Source organism: Mercenaria mercenaria, chromosome 8, assembly GCF_021730395.1.
Source record: "Mercenaria mercenaria strain notata chromosome 8, MADL_Memer_1, whole genome shotgun sequence".
NCBI lineage: Eukaryota > Metazoa > Mollusca > Bivalvia > Venerida > Veneridae > Mercenaria > Mercenaria mercenaria.
In genome coordinates this window covers 73780593-73797735 of record NC_069368.1, presented here as the reverse complement: position 1 = coordinate 73797735, position 17143 = coordinate 73780593, and the positions used below count along the sequence as shown (strand labels likewise).

General features: G+C 35.5%; 2 protein-coding genes across 4 annotated transcripts in view; one reads left to right on the top strand and one right to left on the bottom strand.

Annotated features, from left to right (window-relative positions):
• The first annotated feature begins 668 nt into the window (after nucleotides 1–668).
• Nucleotides 669–12707, top strand: LOC123566074 (uncharacterized). 3 transcript variants are annotated; one of them, XR_008372171.1, is made up of 3 exons: nucleotides 669–764; nucleotides 3658–6270; nucleotides 11973–12707. XR_008372171.1 is itself a non-coding variant. In XM_045359907.2 (2 exons), the coding sequence occupies exon 2, from the start codon at nucleotides 3659–3661 to the stop codon at nucleotides 5729–5731; it is 2073 nt and encodes a 690-aa protein (XP_045215842.2). In that variant the 5' UTR covers nucleotides 669–764; nucleotide 3658; the 3' UTR covers nucleotides 5732–7267. The 3 variants fall into 3 exon arrangements, 2 of the variants coding, with proteins under 2 accessions (XP_045215842.2, XP_045215841.2); XM_045359907.2 differs by lacking the exon at nucleotides 11973–12707 and having other exon boundaries at nucleotides 3658–7267; XM_045359906.2 differs by lacking the exons at nucleotides 669–764; nucleotides 11973–12707 and adding an exon at nucleotides 778–895 and having other exon boundaries at nucleotides 3658–7267.
• LOC123566076 (T-complex protein 1 subunit gamma-like) overlaps nucleotides 12202–17143 on the bottom strand; it is a 23151-nt gene continuing 18209 nt past the window's right edge. Inside the window, exons 14-16 of the mRNA XM_045359908.2 lie at nucleotides 16746–16886; nucleotides 13422–13553; nucleotides 12202–12722 (exon numbers count right to left, since the gene is read on the bottom strand). Of these exons, the coding sequence (XP_045215843.1) occupies nucleotides 12594–12722; nucleotides 13422–13553; nucleotides 16746–16886 (402 nt within the window). The 3' untranslated portion in view covers nucleotides 12202–12593. The remainder of the gene's footprint in view (nucleotides 12723–13421; nucleotides 13554–16745; nucleotides 16887–17143) is intronic.

Below are 17143 nucleotides of genomic sequence, written 5' to 3'. Positions count from 1 at the left end.
ACTACAAAATAACTGACAAAATCTGTTCTTCAAACAAGGTGATACAACAAGTTAATGGCTAGCGTTACTGTAACTTTATAGTTACATTGTCAAGAGTGTAACACATTTGTGATCTTCCAGCTTACAAGATTATTTGAATTACATTCAGTTGGTTCATATGTGACTGCCAAAGTCTAATACAAAAGACAAATCAAGTTTTATTTTTTAGTCTTGTTACAATGTATATAAACAGTCTTAAATGTTCACCAATCACAGCTATTTAAAATGTTCTCTTTCACTGTTTTGTAAACCACTTGAAATTCATCATTTACATAATAGTGTTGGTTTACATTTTCTCAAATAAGGCTTTGTTGTGACTTTTCATATGCAAATAAATTAATCTTAGGAGGTCAGTATTAAAGAATAAAAATTGTTTTCTGTTCTTGATAAGTGCTCTCTTTAATCTTTACCCTGCTGGCGCAAATGATTTTCCCTTTGCGACCAAGATCATGGTCTGCACTGTTTGCTATTCTCTCAGTAAATTTTCAATGAATACTCCTTTGAATAATAAGTGGTACTGCCCAGTCTGTATGATGGACCAGTCCATCTTAGAAATATAGCAGGGTAAATGTTAAAGGTAGGTAACAACTGGCTATCAAAACCAGATTTAATGTTTGAGTTATCCTCCTGTTCAAACAGGAAGGAAAACCCGTAACTAGGCATTACAAACATCCGTTCTGAAGAGGTTTATAAAAATCAATTTGCTTACTTCAAACCAAACAAAGGTATGTAATTTCACACATTTACAGATCATGATTTCAGGGTTCAACAATTACCAGACTATCTCTTCTTGTTAAATATCTTACTTCTATGGAATACCAGCCAATGAACTGATAAAATTTGTTCTTAAAACTAGGTAAAATATTTATTTATTTATTTATACTATGGATTGTTTGCATTGTTTGTATCTGGAATATTTCCAGCTAGGGCACATTTTATAATCATTATCTAGTAAATCACTACAAAATAACTGACAAAATCTGTTCTTCAAACAAGGTGATACAACAAGTTAATGGCTAGCGTTACTGTAACTTTATAGTTACATTGTCAAGAGTGTAACACATTTCGAGGGCTTAGAGCGAAACTGGTCTATCTGCTTCTATTTCTATATACAGATAGACCAGTTTCGCTCTAAGCCCTCGATTTGTGATCTTCCAGCTTACAAGATTATTTGAATTACATTCAGTTGGTTCATATGTGACTGCCAAAGTCTAATACAAAAGACAAATCAAGTTTTATTTTTTAGTCTTGTTACAATGTATATAAACAGTCTTAAATGTTCACCAATCACAGCTATTTAAAATGTTCTCTTTCACTGTTTTGTAAACCACTTGAAATTCATCATTTACATAATAGTGTTGGTTTACATTTTCTCAAATAAGGCTTTGTTGTGACTTTTCATATGCAAATAAATTAATCTTAGGAGGTCAGTATTAAAGAATAAAAACTGTTTTCTGTTCTTGATAAGTGCTCTCTTTAATCTTTACCCTGCTGGCGCAAATGATTTTCCCTTTGCGACCAAGATCATGGTCTGCACTGTTTGCTATTCTCTCAGTAAATTTTCAATGAATACTCCTTTGAATAATAAGTGGTACTGCCCAGTCTGTATGATGGACCAGTCCATCTTAGAAATATAGCAGGGTAAATGTTAAAGGTAGGTAACAACTGGCTATCAAAACCAGATTTAATGTTTGAGTTATCCTCCTGTTCAAACAGGAAGGAAAACCCGTAACTAGGCATTACAAACATCCGTTCTGAAGAGGTTTATAAAAATCAATTTGCTTACTTCAAACCAAAGAAAGGTATGTAATTTCACACATTTAAAGTTATATTCACCGTAAATTAGTTTACAATTTTATGGTTTCATTTAAAACAGTTACTTCACGGTGACTTGGACATGTATGAAGATTTCAAATACATTTTGTAAATGGAAATTTTATTTAGCAAAGTTTTTGAATAGGTACAACCACACACTATGCCAAGGTTAATTCCCAATCAATATCAAAGATTTCACCAAAGTTTTAAATACTGGTTATATTAAGGTGATGTCACTTTTTGAATTTCCGGTGAATAACAAAAAACCAAAGAATATTCAGTTCTTTCCAAAAACCGTTATATCATGATTCAACCAAATACTTTCCTTTATCTACCAGAAAGGAACAATTTTTATATCTTAATATTGAGATTTGGTACCTTTATAACAGACAATAAACTAAAACAATAGACATTCATATGTGACGTCGGTGAGCTCAACAAAGCAATTTCAAGCATAAATATTAAAGTGGAATGTAAAGTAAGTTACACATTACAATATCCGTCTAAGATACTTTCAAAAACAATGCATTTGCAGAATAAAGAGATAAAAATAATTTTGACAGCTCGTGAAAACTAATGACAAATTTTGACAGGTATATGATGACTCATGACCTAATTATTTTTTTTCTGTTATTTCTAACTTCCAGTTTGATTTTCATAAAATGGGTATTCTTTATTGTAGCTTACAACTCGTACCTTAAAACAATAAAAGAATATATTGTTACCTCACTGTTGTTTTGTCTATCCATCTCTCGTACGAATTCCTATTGTTTCAGTCATTTGTCAGTAATTAGAGCAACTCACAGTGTTGCAATCATACAAAACACATCCCTTATTTTCACATAGATATTGAGGATTTATCTAATGAGCACATGTATTGGAAACACAATTTCAATACCGACTGTGTATTGCAATAATGCTAAACTATCTCAGTCGTGACGTCTCCTTAAATGTGAACTGCTTGAAATTTTTATTATATGATCAATACTAAAATTTGGACAGATTTTGGTCAAAATGGCAATTTTATGGGAATGTAAATTCGTGGATTCAAACATTTGAACATAAAATGAAGCGGAATTTTACTTGTTTGTTGGGATTAAATTTCGTCGATTGAATCAACCACGAAATCCACGAAAATTAGTCCCCCACGAACATTAATAATTTCATAGTAATGGAAAGTGCAACACCTCTCATGTACCCGAGCAAGGGCTTAAGCAGAACTCTTCTACCCAAGACTTAGTATTGAATGGACTCCATGATTCCAAAGGAACAGAAAATATAACTGAATCAATAGGAAGAACAATACAACATATAAAGATCACATTTATCTACAAGACCAAAATGTTTATTTTTAGTCCACCTGAGCACCAAATTTTGTGCCCATCATCTGTCTCTTGTCCACATTTTTCATCTAAGAACATCTCCACACAAATGTTGGCAAACCACTATGAAACCTTTTCAAATTACTCTGGTTCATATACTAATGGCCCTTTCAAATAACACATGATAAAGTGATAAGAATCTGAGAGAGTGAAGTGCTGATTTTCCACATGAAGCCTTAACCCTTATCATACTGGACACGACTATTCACCATTCAGTTTCCTATCTTTTAGGTAAGTACTACTTAAAACAGTTAATGGTACTATCTGATTTGAAAGATGGACAAGTTCATTTACCCAGTAAGGGTTAAATCTACTTCAGATTCCAGATACAGCAGTAAGAGCCACTTTACCTGCATCTGCATACTTCTATGAATATTTTTTTTCTGTATTTCTTGGTCAATTACTGCTTTACTTTTTTCAGAATGTTTCAAGCACCAGTGTACATGGAGTCAGTGTCAGTAAAACTGTCAGAGGTTCTTTCTGATATAGGTGTAGATGAAAAGACTGTACTTAAGAGAAGAAGAGCAGCTTTACTGATTGAATCTATGGAAAAAATAATATCTGAACAACTGGATGACCAAGTTGTCTTATATAATGTTGGCAGTCAGTCAGAGGGCACGACAACAGTGGGTCTTAAATCAGACGGTGACCAAATAGCCTGTACCGATTTCTATAATGTGATACAAGATAGAAATGACAAGAAACAAGGTGTACACAATTTTCTGATGATCCAGGATGATACTGTATCACCTGGCTATTGTCTTCTTCTGAGAAATGATACTCTACTTCCTGCTGAGGCACGTAATAAATATTTTTTCAACAAATTTTTGTTAAAGAATGAATTCTTGTCTAAAGCTGGAGCTACTGTCTTACAGAGAGGAATAAGACACGGTCCAGCAAATACAATACAAGGAAAACCTGGGATGTGCGATAAGGACCATGTTTTTGCTTTTCACTCTAAATCATGGCCTCTACAAGCAAGACAGTGGTTAAACTGTCAAGGTGTAGGTCAGTGGCCTTCAGCTGAAATGAGAAGATACTGTGGCAGTACAGGGTTTTTCCTTGTTGGTGTTGGCAGCAAGGGCAGTAAACATGAGGAATTTGAATGGAGAATATCAACATCCCTAGCAGAAAGACACTTGATGTTCAGTCTCAATATAACACAGATTCAATGTTACGTCTTGATGAAGATAATACTGAAAACATTTATCAAGCCATACTTTGAAGACACCATTTCAAGTTACATGTGTAAAACAGTTATGTTTCACTGTATTGCAAATACACATTCTAACATCTGGAGAGAAAACAACATACTTGGGTGCCTATCATTGTGTTTATTTGTCCTACACAACTATATTCTGAATGAAAACTGTCCACACTTTTTCATACCTGAAAACAATTTGATGAAAGGGAAAATATCACACACGGATAAACCTTACATTCTACAAAAACTATGTCATGTTGTAACTGATAGATGTACAGCATTACTAGAGATTGAGTGTGATGATCTTGGTTCAAGGCTTCAGGCTAAAATGAATAATTCAAGCTCATTCAAACCAAGTGATTCTCTTTCAGGACATCTATTATTAGCACTTGCAAGAAACATTGATGGTAGGAAATATTTTCTCTCTACAATCAGGAACAATAATAAAGAAGCTGTACAAACACTGTGGACGTTTATTTTAAACTTAGCGGATATTTCTAATCAATGTGAAGAAGTTGACAAAACAGCCTGCCGTCTTTTTGCACAAATGCTTTGTACATTCCTTGGAACTGCCCTAGCATCCCGCAACATTCATTTGTACAGTAAAATATCAGCAGAAGCTGTTGCCTGGATCCGCCTTGGTTTGGACACAGATGTTTCATCTGGTAAACTGAAGCTAGCATCAATCTACTACTGTACAGGGGATACTTGGAAAACAGAAATGACACTTAAGAATATTGAAAGAAGCTATGACCTAAACACTGTTGAGCCTGTTTGTGGTTGCCATTATTACCAAACACTAGTTCCAAGAAAAGGATTTCTTGCAATATCTAATGATCATAATGAAGAAGCTATACAGCATATTACAGCATTCTGTGTTAAATTTCTGCCATATGAAACAGAATGTGTTCCACATGAACTACAGTATGAAATGTTTAAATCTATGACAGAGGATCTTGCCTTCAAACCCCCAGACGACTACACGATAAAATGGGCTGTGGTTGATTCTCTCCCATATCTCTACTTTCTACAATACAAGACCTACAAAAGTCTTGGGAGACAAGATGAAAAGAAAAAAGCACTGTCTAACCTTTTCAAGACTATTGACCAAGAACCAAATCTTGGACACAGGGAAACAGCCTTAAATTTACTAGGACAATGCATGGAACAAGAGAACCAGGCTACAGAAGCTTTGCGCTGTTATATAAGATCTTTAAACCTAAGGGAGAGAAACAATGTTGCAAAGATCCATATTTGTAGACTTTTATCAAGTTTTCTAAGTAACAAGTAAACAGCAAAGAGAAGCAGACTGGTTGCCAAATGATAGACACTAATTTGTATATTTTGGCAGTATTCTACTCGTCACAGTTCTGAACATCAGAACAAATTTCACCTTATACTTAGAAACAAGGCTTGTTTTTTAAAGGGGCTTAGAAAAAGGATACCTGATATTTGTCTTTTTGCATCATGACAGTAGATGAAATCAGCAACTGATTTTTTCATCATAAAAGTCGAGTGAAATCGGAAACAAGACCTCAAGTGCACAACTTCACATGCTGAGTAATATCTCTATAATGGCTTCATTATTCAAGGTCAAATACATTTTTTGAGATACCTGCTACACAAACTGTCTGCATTCTTTTTCCTGAGACATAGGCGATAACTCTGGTCTGACTTTAAGTGAAAAGCCAAACAAAACCCCATGTGCAATCTTTACATGCTGAAAAATGGTCCTATGATGGCCGAAAGTTTTTTTGAGATATGCCCAACACAAATCTAAACAGACTGACAGACAAATGGATAGATGTATGGACAGAAATACAGACCAAGGTTAATCTTTTTTTTTTTTCTTTTTTTGGATTTAACATGACACATGATAGGTCATATGGCAACTTTCCAGCTTTAATGGTGGAGAAAGAAAGACCCCAGGTGTCCCCCCATGCATTATTTCATCATAAGCGGACACCTGGGTAGAATTACATACCTTCCGTAAGCCAGCTGGAAGACTTCCTCACATGAAGAATTAGATATGACCATCCCTGCCTCCCAAAAATTTAAGTGGGACCAAAATATGATATTACCTCATATACCATGGTACCAGTGTAATCATACAGCTATTCATATAGTGGTTTCATGCAAATCTGAACTATTTTAATCAATCTACTGACTTGTAAAGTCAGTGCAACTGTGCTCAGTGGGAAACTAAGTGAATTGCTAATTCTTAAAATATGCCTGTGCTGGTTTCTTAACACTCATACTTGAATAGCTGCTTGTGGACTTGGAACTGTATTTATTTTTGAAATCTATTGGGTCCCTCAGAGCACAGTTGATTTTGCGTAATTATACACTGGAAACAGAATTCCACAGAAATTTGCATTATAAAAACTTAGCAATTATTATGACAAAATCTTCAGTAGTTTAAACATTTCTATTGGCTATGATCAACTTGATTATTTTCTGTTAAACTGCTTTAATAAAAGAGTGCTGATTTTATCTATGTGCTGAAGTTGCCAACCTGTAACTATTCTGCTATCTACTGGACAACATAAAAGCATTTCAATATGAAGGTGATCTTCTCTGGCCTTCCTTGGCTTTTTTTATATTTGTAGCTTAGACTTAAGCCAACTACAAAGGGTTGTGAAGTTTTGTACATTGTAAGATGTAATTTTGTTGTTAGTTCTACAGTGTAACTTGCTCTCATGCACGTTAAGTTTAATACAAATTTCACAAATAATTAGAAACAATTTTGAATTTCTTCATTAAAATGCTTGTAACCATTTTTCAAGGATATTTTCAACTATTTACATACAAAGGATTTCTGTCTTGACATTTGTTATAAAATTGTTCTTTTTATGTCCATTATTCTAAAAATCAGCGTAGCAGATGGATCAGTATGGGAATTTACACAGAATCTCATTTTTCATGACAAGGCCTAAGATTTTCTTTGCAAACTGAAATGTCAATTGCTATCTGATCTTTCCAAAAAAGAAAAAAAATGTTTGCAAAGACACTCATTCCATTTTAGCAGAAAAAAATGCATGTCTGTTTCATAATGTAAGATACACTGATGTCTAAATTTTAGCAGATGTTATTTTAGTTATGTCATAATTCTGTTTATTTATCAAAAAGGTGACCGGTGTCCTTACGGTAAACAAATGTAAACAAGAGGACCATGATGGTCCTGAATCACTCACCTCTTTCCACATGACCCAGTTTTGAGTATGACGTCGTTTTTTCTATTATTTGACATAGTGACCTAGTTTTTGAGCTCATGTGACCCAGTTTTGAACTTGACCTAGATATTATCAAAATAAAAATTCTGACCAATTTTCATGAAGATCCATTGAAAAATATGGTCTCTAGAGAGGTCACAAGGTTTTTCTATTATTTGACCTATTGACCTAGTTTTCGAAGGTATGTGACCCTGTTTTGAACTTTACCTAGATATCATCAAGGTGAACATTCTCACTAATTTTCATGAAGATCTCGTGAAAAATATGGCCTCTAGAGAGGTCACAAGGTTTTTCTATTTTTATACCTACTGGCCTAGTTTTTGACCGCATGTGACCCACTTTCGACACTGACCTAGATATCATCAAGGTGAACATTCTGATCAATTTTCATGAAGATCCATTGAAAAATATGGCCTCTAGAGAGGTCAAAAGATTTTTCTAATTTTAGACCTACTGACCTAGTTTTTGACCGCAGTTGACCCAGTTTCAAACTTGACCTAGATATCATCAAGATGAACATTCAGACCAACTTTCATACAGATCCCATGAAAAGTATGGCCTCTAGAGAGGTCACAAGGTTTTTTTATTATTTGACCTACTGACCTAGTTTTTTATGGCACGTGACCCAGTTTCAAACTTGACCTAGATATCATCAAGGTGAACATTCTGACCAATTTTCATGAAGATCCATTCAAGGGTATGGCCTCTAGAGAGGTCACAAGGTTTTTCCATTTCAAGACCTACTGACCTAGTTTTTGATCGCAATTGACCCAGTTTCAAACTTGACCTAGATATCATCAAGATAAACATTCAGACCAACTTTCATACAGATCCCATGAAAAATATGGCCTCTAGAGAGGTCACAATGTTTTTTCATTATTTGACCTACTGACCTACTTTTTGACGGCACATGACCCACTTTTGAACTTGACCTAGATATCATCAAGATGAACATTCTGACCAATTTTAATGCAGATCCATTCACAAGTATGGCCTCTAGAGAGGTCACAAGGTTTTTCTATTTTTAGTCCTACTGACCTAGTTTTTGACCGCACATGACCCTGTTTCAAACTTGACCTAGATATCATCAAGATGAACATTCAGACCAACTTTCATACAGATCCCATGAAAAATATGGCCTTTAGAGAGGTCACAAGGTTTTTCTATTATTTGACCTACTGACCTAGTTTTTGATGGAACGTGACCCACTTTCGAATTTGACCTTGATATTATCAAGATGAACATTCAGACCAACTTTCATACAGATCCCATGAAAAATATGGCCTCTAGAGAGGACACAAGGTTTTTCTATTATTTGACCTACTGACCTAGTTTTTGAGGGCACATGACCCACTTTCGAACTTGACCTAGATATCATCAAGATGAACATTCTGACCAATTTTCATGAAGATTTCTTGAAATATATGGCCTCTAGAGAGGTCACAAGGTTTTTCTATTTTTAGACCTACTGACCTAGTTTTTGAAGGCACGTGACCCAGTTTCGAACTTGACCTTGATATCATCAAGATGAACATTCTGACCAATTTTCATGAAGATCTTGTGAAATATATGGCCTCTAGAGAGGTCACAAGGTTTTTCTATTTTTAGACCTACTGACCTAGTTTTTGAGGGCACGTGACCCAGTTTCGAACTTGACCTAGATATCATCAAGATGAACATTCTTACCAATTTTCATAAAGATCCCACAGGCAAAAGTTTACGGATGCACGCGTTGACGACAGATGCAGCGAGATCACAAAAGCTCACCTTGTCACTTTGTGACAGGTGAGCTAAAAATGTAGGTCAGTAGGTCACATTCACGGTCACTGAACGTTAGTTCTAAGATTGGCGTGCAAAACTGTATATGTCATCCAAATTTCAGGCTGTATCTTAAACAAGAGGACCATGATGGTCCTGAATCGCTCACCTGTTCCCACATGACCCAGTTTTGAGTATGACGTCGTTTCTTCTATTATTTGACATAGTAACCTAGTTTTTGAGCTCATGTGACCCAGTTTTGAACTTGACCTAGATATCATCAAGATAAAAATTCTGACAATTTTCATGAAGATCCATTGAAAAATATGGCTTCTAGAGGTCACAAGGTTTTTCTATTATTTGACCTATTGACCTAGTTTTCGAAGGTACGTGACTCTGTTTTGAACTTGACCTAGATATCATCAAGGTGAACATTCTCACTAATTTTCATGCAGATCTCATGAAAAATATGGCCTCTAGAGAGGTCACAAGGTTTTTCTATTTTTATACCTACTGGCCTAGTTTTTGCGCATGTGACCCACTTTCGACACTGACCTAGATATCATCAAGGTGAACATTCTGATCAATTTACATGAACATCCACTGAAAAATATGGCCTCTAGAGAGGTCGAAAGATTTTTCTGATTTTAGACCTACTGACCTAGTTTTTGACTGCAGTTGACCCAGTTTCAAACTTGACCTAGTTATCATCAAGATGAACATTCAGACCAACTTTCATACAGATCCCATGAAAAGTATGGCTTCTAGAGAGGTCACAAGGTTTTTTTTATTATTTGACCTACTGACCTAGTTTTTGATGGCATGTGACCCAGTTTCAAACTTGACCTAGATATCCTCAAGGTGAACATTCTGACCAATTTTCATGAAGATCCATTCAAGGGTATGGCCTCATCCACTGAACAATATGGCCTCTAGAGGTCACAAGGTTTTTCTATTTTAAGACCTACTGACCTAGTTTTTGACCACAGTTGACCCAGTTTCAAACTTTACCTAGATAATATCAAGATGAACATTCAGACCAACTTTCATACAGATCCCATAAAAAATATGGCCTCTAGAGAGGTCACAACGTTTTTCTATTATTTGACCTACTTTTTGAAGGCACGTGACCCACTTTCGAACTTGACCTAGATATCATCAAGATGAACATTCTGATTTATTTTTAATGGAGATCCATTCACAAGTATGGCCTCTAGAGAGGTCACAAGGTTTTTCTATTTTTAGACCTACTGACCTAGTTTTTGACCGCACATGACCCAGTTTCGAACTTGACCTAGATATCATCAAGGTGAACATTCTGACCAATTTTCATAAAGACCCCATGAAAAATGTGACCTCTAGAGCGGTCACAAGCAAAAGTTTACGCACGGACGGACGCATGGACGACGGACGCTGCACGATCACAAAAGCTCACCTTGTCACTTTGTGACAGGTGAGCTAAAAACAAGAAAGTAGGTCAGTAGATCAAGGTCACAGTCAAACGACCCCTACTTTGGGTCATCAGGTAATTTTAAGTTAACAGTCTAGGAAATATGATCAGATAATTTTTTAATTATTTTTTCCTATATAACTCATATAATGAGTAACCCCACCAGGGGCATAATTTGAACAATCTTGGTAAAGGACCACTAGGCAATGCTACATACCAAATATCAAAGGCCTAGACCTTATACTTTCAGGCAAGAAGGTTTTTTAAAAAAATTCTATGTAGGACTATGTAAAACTTGGGACCCCCGGGGCAGGGCCTCTTTTCACCCAAGGGGCATATTTTGAACAATTTTGGTAGAGGACCACAAGGCAATGCTACTTACCAAATATCAAAGGCTTAGATATTGTGGTTTAAGACAAGAAGTTTAAATGTTTTTCCTATATAAGTCTATGTAAAATTTAGGACCCCCGGGGCGGGGCCTCTTTTCACCCCAGGGGCATAATTTGAACAATCTATATAGAGGACCATTAGATGATGTCATATGCTAAATATCAAGGCTCTATGCCTTGTGGTTTTGGACAAGATTTTCAAAATTTTCCCAATATAAGTCTATGTAAACCATGTGACCCCCAGGGCGGGGCCATATTTGACCCTAGGGGGATAATTTGAAGAGTCTTGGTAGAGGACCACTAGATGATGCTGCATACCAAATATCAAAGCCGTATGACCTGCAGTTTTGGACAAGAAGATTTTTTAAGTTTTTCCTTTCGGTTGCCATGGCAACCAGAGTTCTGGATGCAATTCAATTCTTTGAACAATTTTGAAAGGGGACCACCCAAGGATCATTCCTGTGAAGTTTGGTGTAATTCTGCCCAGTGGTTTTTAAGAAGAAGATTTTTTTAGAAATTGTTGACGGACGACGGACATCAAGCGGTCACAATAGCTCACATTGTCACTTCGTGACAGGTGAGCTAAAAATGGTTTAATAAAGAAGAAATCCTAGGTATCCAATTGTAACGGCTTACTGGTCTTTTTATTTTATTTAGAACTGAACTCTTTCGTTCACCTATTTTGGTGACCCTGATTTTCAGATCCCAGAATGAAGATCATGTGGTGACATCAGATGGTGGAGAAACTTGCAGGCACATGGGTAGAATCACTGAATTCCTTAAGCCAATTGGACAGCTTCCTCATATGGAAGAATTCCAATTCTATTGCTTGGTTTCAAGCCTACAGCAGTGGTGGGCAAGTGATTTACAGCCAGCTCCTTAAAGAGAGCCCACTTCATTATGTACAAAGAAAGAAAGGAAACGATACTGATAAAGTATATTCAAGTTATATTTTGCAAAAAAAATACAAAATTATATTACATTCATGATGAGACACTTGAAAATGAAATAAATATTTTGATGCCTTTTTCTTGAGTTTCTAGACAAAAATCTGAACACACATGTAATTAAGTCCAAGCTGTTCTGTAAAACAAAGAGAGTTTTAAGTCCATTGCCATGCTTTTAGCATACAAATACTTTTTTGGAAGAAAAAAGTTTCCATGTTTTTTGGTGTTTATTTTTTACTGTCATCAACTAATCCTTGTATTTCGCAAATAAAAAAAATTAAGCACATTTGTTCACTCTGAAATTTAAATAAGCACATCTATAATTTTGTTAGAAAGAAGAACACTATTGTATAAGTTATCTAACAGAGTTCTTTGATCAATCCTCTGGACCCATTGGCTGTGCTGGGGGTGCTGCTGCACCACCTCCCGCCGGGGCATTCAATGCTTCCATTTGCTTCTTGGTTCCAGATACAATATCATCAATACGTAACAGTAAAATTGCAGTCTGAAAAACAAAATACATTAAATATGAATGTTTCTTCCTTTTTTATTTTTATTCTACTATATATATAGTCTATACTACACTGCATAGCTGTGGCTTTTAAGTATCTTTTAGGAATTAATTTCTTAAGTAATTTATGTGCTTACCTCTATCACTACAATGTAATATATGTCTTTCAATTAAATTTTTAGGTTTGATACTCGGGTTTTAATCTGAAGAACTTAATTTTACTATGTCTTAATGATGCTTTTATTTACAGTTTGTTTGTTTGTATGTTATAGGATAATATGTTTATGTCGGATACAAGCTTCAAGCTTATGTTGTAACTTTTATATATAACCGACGTTAAATAAATATTATCTTATCTTATCTTATCTTTATCTTTGTCACTTTTAAATTGTAGATAAAATTGAAGTTTTGACCTCTAATAAATCATGGGTCACTCAACTACAGTAAGATGAAAATGGGAAATAACACTGACTTAACTTCAAGAATTTAACTTTGTATAAAGTGACATTTCAAGTCTGGCTAATAGTAAAAGTACAAAATTTACACACGTAATAGTCATATATCACAGCCAACATGGAAAAAAATCTATGAAACGCTGAAATAATGTTACTATTGCCTTGAATAAATACTACAGTGTAAAAAGTTTCTCAGTTAAACAATGACTTTGAGTGTAACATGCTATAGAACTCTTACCTCTATTGCAGTTTTATATGTCTGAGCTTTCACAGAGTATGGTTCCCATACACCATAATCCTTCATGTCCACAATGTTACCATTCTCTCCATTTACTCCCCAAGATACATTCTCTGGTTGAGCATGTTTAGCCTGAAAAATATACCAGTTTCTTCTGAATACTGCTTCTGATAGCGCTGGAGTTTTCTTGGACAAAAATCTGATGACCATATGGCCAGAGAACTGAGGTTTCTATGGATATAACATATTTTTACAAATCGCTCACCTGAGTAATATGAGCCACGTTTCAAATGGCAAACTGACGCTAAAATATTAGAAAGTAGGTCAGTAGGTCAGATCCATAGTCACTGAAAGACAGTTTTAAGATTGGGGCGCAAAACTGTACATGTCATCCAAATTTCAAGGCTGTATCTTGAAAAACAAGAAAATAGGTCAGTAGGTCAAGGTCACAGTCAAGTGATCCCTAATCGCTTGGGTCATCAGGTAATTATAATTAAACAGTCTAGGATATATGACCTGATAATTTTTGAAGTCATTTTCCTATATAACTCATAATTATAACAAGTGACCCCCAGGGCAGGGCCTCTTTTCACCCCTGGGGCATAATTTGAACAAACTTGTTAGAGATCAACCAGGCAATGTTACACACCAAATATCAAATGCCTAGGCCTTGAACTTTCAGATGAGAAGATCTTCAATTTTTTCCCTATATAAGTCTATGTTAAACTTTGTACCCCCAGGGCAGGGCCTCTTTTCACCCTAGAGACATAATTTGAACAAATTTGGTAGAGAAACACTAGGAAAGGTAACATACTTAATATCAAAAGCCTAGGCCTTGCAGTTTCAGGCAAGAAGATTTTTAAAGTTTTTTTCCTATATAAGTCTATGTAAAACAGGGCCTCTTTTCAACCCAGGGGCATAATTTGAAAAGTTTTGGTAGAGGACCACAAGACAATGCTACATACAAAATATCAAAGGTCTAGGTCATGTGGTTTTAGACAAGAAGATTTTTAAAGTTTTTTACTATATAAGTCTATGTAAAACTTGTGACCCCCAGGGCGGGGCCTCTTTTCACCCCAGGGGCACAATTTGAACAATTTTGATAGAGGACCATAAGATGATGTCACATGCCAAATATCAAGGCTCTACACCTTGCGGTTTTGGACAAGAAGATTTTTAAAGTTTTTCCTTTCGGTTGCAATGGCAACCAGAGTTCTCCATGGAACTGAATTCTTTGAACAATTTTGAAAGGGACCACCCAAGGATCCTTCCTGTGAAGTTTGGTGTAATTCTGCCTAGTGGTTTTCAAGAAGAAGATTTTTTTAGAAAATGTTGACGGATGGACGACGGACATTGAGCAGTCACAAAAGCTCAACATGAGCCTTTGGCTCAGGTGAGCTAACAAGAGCTGTCTGATGACAGCGCGCTCGACTATTCGAAGAATTGATTGAAGAATGGGGTCAAAATATTTCCACGGATATTCAGACAAAAGAAATAAATAGATTAGACAAACAATGTTCCTGTATTACTTTGATTTCGATAAGTCTTGCACTAAATGGCAATATATGAGCCAATTTCAAAGTCCAAAAAGGGCCATAATTCAGCCAAAATAGTTATGTACTCTTGCCTACAGATGGAAATCATAATGATAAACAAGTGTTCAAAGTTTAAAAGCCATATGTCAAATAGTTTTGACAAAACATGGACTTGTATGAAAACAGAACCAATTTCAAAGTTCAAAAAGGGCCATAATTCAGCCAAAATAGATTACAGAGTTATGTTCTCTTTCCTACAGATAGAGACTATTATACTAAACAAGTGATAAAAGTTTAAAAGCCATATGTCAAACACTTTACAAAAAATATGAACTGGTACGAAAAACTTAACCAAGATTTCTAAGTCAAAAGAGGCCATAATTCAGCCAAAATCTTTGATGGAGTTATGTACTCTTGCCTATAACTGAACATGGTGATGGTAAACAGGTGTTGAAAGTTTCAAAGCTTTATCTCAAAAGACTTTGTCAAAATATGAACTGGTACGAAATATTAACCCAGATTTCTAAGTCAAAAGGGGCCATAATTCAGCCAAAATCCTTGATGGAGTTATGTGCTCTTGCGTATAACTGGACATGGTGATGGTAAACAAGTGTTGAAAGTTTCAAAGCTTTATCTCAAAAGACTTTGTCTAAATATGAACTGGTACGAAAAACTTAACCAAGATTTCTAAGTCGAAAGGGGCCATAATTCAGCCAAAATCCCTGATGGAGTTACGTACTCTTGCCTATAACTGGCCATGGTGATGGTAAACAAGAGTTGAAAGTTTCAAAGCTTTATCTTAAAAGACTTTGTCTAAATATGAACTGGTACGAAAAACTTAACCAAGATTTCTAAGTCGAAAGGGGCCATAATTCAGCCAAAATCCCTGATGGAGTTATGTACTCTTGCCTATAACTGGCCATGGTGATGGCAAACAAGTGTTGAAAGTTTCAAAGCTTTATCTTAAAAGACTTTGTCAAAATATGAACTGGTACGAAAAACTTAACCATGATTTCTAAGTCAAAAGGGGCCATAATTCAGCCAAAATCCTTGATGGAGTTATATGCTCTTGCCTATAACTGGCCATGATGATGGTAAACAAGTGTTGAAAGTTTCAAAGCTTTATCTCAAAAGACTTTGTCAAAATGTGGACTGGTACGAAAAACTTAACCAAGGTGTGACGCCGACACCGACGCCGTGGTGAGTAGGATAGCTCTACTTATTCTTCGAATAGTCGAGCTAAAAATAGATGAAAATTTAATTGGTGAATCTGCACACACTGACAAACCAAGAAATTCATCTAAAATCCAAGCAAGTACAAAAGTATTACCAGCAAGACAATGAATAAATGATACCTGATATACCATAGTTGGGTAATTTTCCAGTCAGTTTTGTTTCACATCTTGACAGACAACCAACATATTCACATTAACAGGTTTGGTGCTTAGTAGATTTATGGACATGATATTGCTTTGTGAATATCTGACAAAAAAAAGAACTCACAATACCTTGAGAGCTTTCATGAAAAACGTATGACAGTTCACAGCTGATGTAAAACTAAACTGAACAAAACTGTTGTTTTCTTAAGTTTGCAAATTATCTGAACGAGTCAATGTCACTCACACTAACTGTACAAGTCAATGTCACCCTAGCTGTATATGTCATTGCCACTCACTGTAACTGTACCAGTCAATGTCACTCACTCAGGGATTAACTGTATGCGTCAATGTAACTCACCCTAACAATACAAGTCTATGTCACCCTAACTGTACCAATCAATGTCACTTACTCTAAGAGCCGTTAGTGTTCTAATGGTACTAGCTCCACAGTTCTGTATCAAGGTTCTTGGTATCACTTCCAGCGCACGAGCAACTGCACGGTACGGCCACTGGTGTACTCCAGTTATACTCTTTGCCTTTTCATTCAATTCCTGTAAATTTTGTTCTATGTGTAAGTTACAAGTTACAATAATGATATTACGAAATAAAAACAAAGACAGATAAACCCTAATCATTATTAGTAGGGTACAGATATTCCACATTTGTGAAGATTTCAAGTTGTGATTTTTTTTCCTTAGTATCTTGATACTTAAGTTCATTCTTTGCTACTTTTTTCCAACTTGATGTGAAATCAGTTAAATTGTATCTGAATAACTTTAAAGATCAGCTTCCAGGTCTTACAACTTTA